The 4,847-nt window shown below is 41.7% G+C and overlaps 1 protein-coding gene and 1 pseudogene across 1 annotated transcript in view; one reads left to right on the top strand and one right to left on the bottom strand.

Moving 5' to 3' along the window:
* LOC117936602 (growth arrest-specific protein 7-like) overlaps positions 1–4,847 on the top strand; it is a 58,968-nt gene that overhangs the window by 18,201 nt on the left and 35,920 nt on the right. Inside the window, exon 3 of the mRNA XM_034859827.1 lies at positions 1,711–1,828. Coding sequence (XP_034715718.1) covers positions 1,711–1,828 — 118 coding nt within the window. The remainder of the gene's footprint in view (positions 1–1,710; positions 1,829–4,847) is intronic.
* On the bottom strand, positions 461–556 carry LOC117937478 (annotated as a pseudogene).

A 4,847-nucleotide genomic window follows, 5' to 3' on the forward strand; every position in this document is an offset into this window, starting at 1 on the left:
TGAACGTGTGGAAGACATTGCAGATATGCTGTTTTAACAACTCTGGGAGGTGTGGTCTCTCGCCAGTGGCCTCTGTAAATTACCCATAAGCCACGCCCCCTTTATCACTCCCCTCAGGCCCCTCCTCCCTATGCCAAAACAGTGACAGAAAGTTGAAACTGAAAACAGTGACATTGTAAAAATCTTGACAGCGTAAAAAAAAAACTGTCACTGAAAAGACACGGACATCAAGAAAAAAATTAAATTGACATTGAAAAACCCATCATGATGCAAACAAATGTCAAAATGAAATAATATCATAGGATTATGAGATCATTACTTTTTGATGTTTGTGTTTTATACTTTAGTTCAACAGTTTTCAATGCCAATATTTGTTGTTTCAATGCCACATTTTATTTTCAATACCACAGGTTACTGTCACTGTTCTAGCTCCATACACTTCATGCACCACCAGTTGGAGAATGTGTGCGAAGCATCACAAACTTAAAGATGTCAGATTTTAAAGGGATAAGAACAGATACTACACTTTATCTTAGTCAAAAGGCAGAGAAGCGAGCAGAGTATGAGGGCGTGCCACGATAGCAGCTAGGCGAGCGTGACGTGTAACATAGTGAAGCATGTTTGTTTCTGAAGTAAAGGTTGGACTACAATAGCGTCTGTTTTCTGTGTAGCAAACTGCAATAATATTGAGTAGGCGAAGCATTGTGACCCATCGGGGTATTGAATTGATTGAAATAGTTGACAGGATAATGTAATATTGGAATCAGATCGGGAGACCAGTGAAGATTCCCACCCCTACTAACTAGTTGCTGACTTGGCTAGTTCTAACAAGTTTATTACTTTGTCTGCTGTTTGGCCCTGAGTAGTGTACAGTGGGTTTGTGGGAATTTGTCTGCCTGAGAGAGCTTAGACAAAACCAAAACTGTTATTCTTATCTATATTATCCTCAAATGACTGCTGGAATTACTAATACATGTTCAATTGAAAGGTCACCTTTCAGTCTGCAGAGCTCACAGACATCTTAAAGCGTGTGCAGAGCTCAAAACACCTTGAGAGCGTCTGCAGAGCTCACTGACATGCTGAAAGTGTTGTGGACGCTCCTCAGTCCTAGACGGTCCTCGTGTTCTCTGCCAGGGGCATTTCTGGCTTTATGAGGTGAACCATCTGGAATGGCACATTATTTAACATTGCATATGCTTGTACATGCTGACTCTGATTTGCCAAACTATTGCTGAAATAGAGTTTCATAAAGTCTCCAAACGGCATCTCCCCATTGTGTAACAGGGGTCTCAGTCTGTTATTTTACTGCTCATCAGTGGCAGATGTGTGCACTCTGTTGTGTTGCTCAGCTGTATGCTGTGTGTGCATACTCTCCCTCTGGAGCTCAGAGGCAGTTTTTTGTTCTTTGTGTGGCAGCGATGGTAGCGCAGTCTGCTTCACTATGATGTCATTGGTTGCCGGTTGTGAAATACTTGAGGAAATGAGAACCTCATTGAACTCAAGCTGAATGCAGCACATGTAGTCTTCATCTCATCTGAAACCTAATCTTCAGTTTTTTTTTCTGTTTATCTCCAGCAATTATTCCAACTATGACAGATCCTCGAGAAATAGATCTTTGTAAGGAATCTAATAATGTTTCAATTAACGTCCAACGTGCAGCTGAACCTGTCTGTGGTTAGTGATACCAACTTGCTTTGTGTGTTTTGACAGAGGACAGCATCTCTAAGTCAGCTCCCTGTCGAGGACCTCCGAGCCCCCCTGCCTCCTCAATGGAGATGCTACATGTCTCCACAAGGACGGCAATACTACGTCAACACCACAAGCAATGGTAATAGCCAGTGAAATGAAATGTCCACAACACATTTTAAGAAAGTAAAAATGTCAGCTACAAGGTGAGCCATGCTTAGCATATATCTGCTTACATTTTCTAAAATTATCCTGCATGACCTAGTTGCAGCTCCTGATGCAGTGTACCCATGGATATACAGAAAACTATTACTGGATTATTGAAGATAACTTGATATTTTTAAGATTCATAGACATATGTATATTTGCAATAGACATCAGACATAATGTTATTATTAGTGTCACATTCCCAATTGAAAATATGACTGAAAGCCGAGGCAATAACATGACAATCAATAATTTGTAAGAGCCAGAGTACAAGGGAAAAGTCAAGTGTTTTTCAGCAGCTTCTTTTGCAAACATAAGAAAACGTTTAGAGATTCACAAAACAAGTATGGTACAGGGCTGGCACCCAGCACTAAACCTGGTGTATCTATACACAAGTTACCAAGTCCACAGGGTGGCGGTAATATACCTCTAAGCCATGACTTTTTGTTGTTTTTTGTTTTCGTTGAATGTCCGTCTTATTTAGCCAGATGTCCTTCTTTTCAGCCTAATGTCCATCGCCTTCCTCTTTCTCTGTCTTGGCTTTCTAACCTCCTTTCCCGTCTTCTGTCTCTGTGTTGGCGTTATAACCCCCATCCCCGTCCTCTGTCTCTGGGTTGGCGCTCTAACCCGCGGCTGATTTTTGAGGACTATGGTTACCTGGTCCCCAGGTCTCTGCAGAGTACATCCAGACAGCTAGCTAGACTATCTCTGAGGACTATGGTTACCTGGTCCTCAGATCTCTGCAGGGTAAATCCAGACAGCTAGCTAGACAGTCTCTGAGGACTATGGTTACTTACCATGGCTCCGTCCAGAGCTTAACCCCGCCTACAATAATTGTGATTGGTTTAAAGAAATGCCAATAAACCAGAGCCCTTTTTTCCCCAGAACAGACAATGCTGTATAACAATACTTCTCTCCCCCTGCACATTTGGTTTGTGGTCTAAATTAAGTGATTGATTTTACTGATATGATATCTAAAGACGAATAGAAATGATGACCCAAACAACTAAAATAAGACTAAAACATGTTTCTGTGAGATGTGAGATAATTCCTCCCATCTTGCGCTAAAAACATTCCCTGCCTTGCTCCTCAATTACACTTGAAATGAAATTAAATAAAAAATCAATCAATAATTTTCATTAAAAATGTTCCACCAAGGAGCTTGTATTTATCATAAAAATGATACATAAACGGTTTCATCTGTCAGAAGTCGAGTTAAACTGTGTCTCTATGGCAGTGATGGTACCAGAGAGAGAACTAATTCTGCTGATGGGGCCTTGTTTCTGTCATCACAATCACCTCTCAGTGTCTCCCTGAACATACACACACACACAGGCCTAGAAACAGCTTAATACCCTCCTCTGTTCAGCAGACACAGCAAAGTAGCCTGCTTTTACGCTCCCTCAGTGAACTCACTGTAAAAGCTGACTGAAGTTACTTATATCTTTTCTTTCTTAAAAGATCTCTATCTTTTCTTTCTTTTCAGTTTTTACTTTTAGTTCAGGAAGTTAGGAAGGTAAGAAAGGGCAAGGTTGTTAACTGTCACACAGCGTGACAGCAGGTGTTTATGTATCCCTGGCCTGGTCACAACACAATGGGGCATGTCTAAATCTTGATAGGCGGAACAACGTGCTGCTGTTTGAGTTGTATGCTGCATATGAACCTAAAAGGCATGAAGCACTGTAGACAATGTCAGTAAAGAAACTAAATGATTTCTTTTTGTCTCTCCCATCTCTCCCATGTCGTTCAGTTCAACAGTCTACACACAACTTGCCATTATTTCATATATTTGACACATGTGAAAGAACCTATGTGTGAAATGATGTACATGTGAGTGAATTGAATAAGTTTTAGATAGATAGATAGATAGATATTTATTGATCCCAAAAAAATGGGAAATTACAGTGTTACAGCAGCACACAAAATATACATACATACAATATACATGAAATAATAATAATTATAATAACAAAATATAAGAATATAATATAAGAATGTAAGAACAAATATTTAAGTATATACAAGATCGGAAAAACAAAATGTGCAACTGTTTAAATATAAGTATACTAAAAAAATGTAAATGAACCAATCGTTCCGGTTGCCCTTATTGCAATATTGTGGTGTCTCAGAGTGTCATCTAGCAACCAGGGATGAAGTGTTGAAGAGTTTTATTGTCTGTGGTAGGAATGATTTCCTGTAGCGGTCCGTGCGGCATTTAAACTGTCGGAGCCTTTTTGAGAAGCTGCTCCTCCGTTGGACCAGTGGGGGGTGGAGAGGGTGGTCAGGGTTATCCATGATAGATAACAGTTTGTTCAGTGACCTCCTCTCCACCACAGCTTCAAATGTGTCCTGTTTGCAGCCGATCACGGAGCCAGCCTTCCTGATCACTTTGTTCAGTCTGTTTTTATCGCTGGCTCCGATGCTGCTGCCCCAGCAGATGGCGGAGGAGAACAGAGCGCTGGCCACAACAGACTGGTAGAACATCTCCAACATCCTGCTGCACACGTTGAAGGATCTCAGCTTCCTCAGGAAATAGAGTTTGCTCATCCCCTTCTTGTAAACAGCAGTGCTGTTGACCTTCCAGTTCAGCCTGCTGTCGATGTTGACCCCCAGGTATCTGTAATCCTCCACCATGTCCACGTCACTTCCCAGTATGCAAAGGGGCTGCGGAGGCGTTCCCTTCCTCCTGTAGTCAATCACCATCTCTCTGGTCTTATCAACGTTCAGCAGCAGGCAGTTCCTACCAGACCACTCCACAAAGTCATCCACCAGTGCCCTGTACTCTCCCTCCTGTCCATCCCTTATACACCCAACAACTGCAGAGTCATCAGAAAACTTCTGTAGGTGATATGACTCCGAGTTGTACTGAAAGTCTTAGGTGTATAAGGTGAACAAAAAAGGAGACAGCACAGTCCCCTGTGGGGCCCCCGTACCACTCACCACCACATCAGACA

The sequence above is a fragment of the Etheostoma cragini genome, chromosome 21 (genome assembly GCF_013103735.1).
Source record: "Etheostoma cragini isolate CJK2018 chromosome 21, CSU_Ecrag_1.0, whole genome shotgun sequence".
NCBI lineage: Eukaryota > Metazoa > Chordata > Actinopteri > Perciformes > Percidae > Etheostoma > Etheostoma cragini.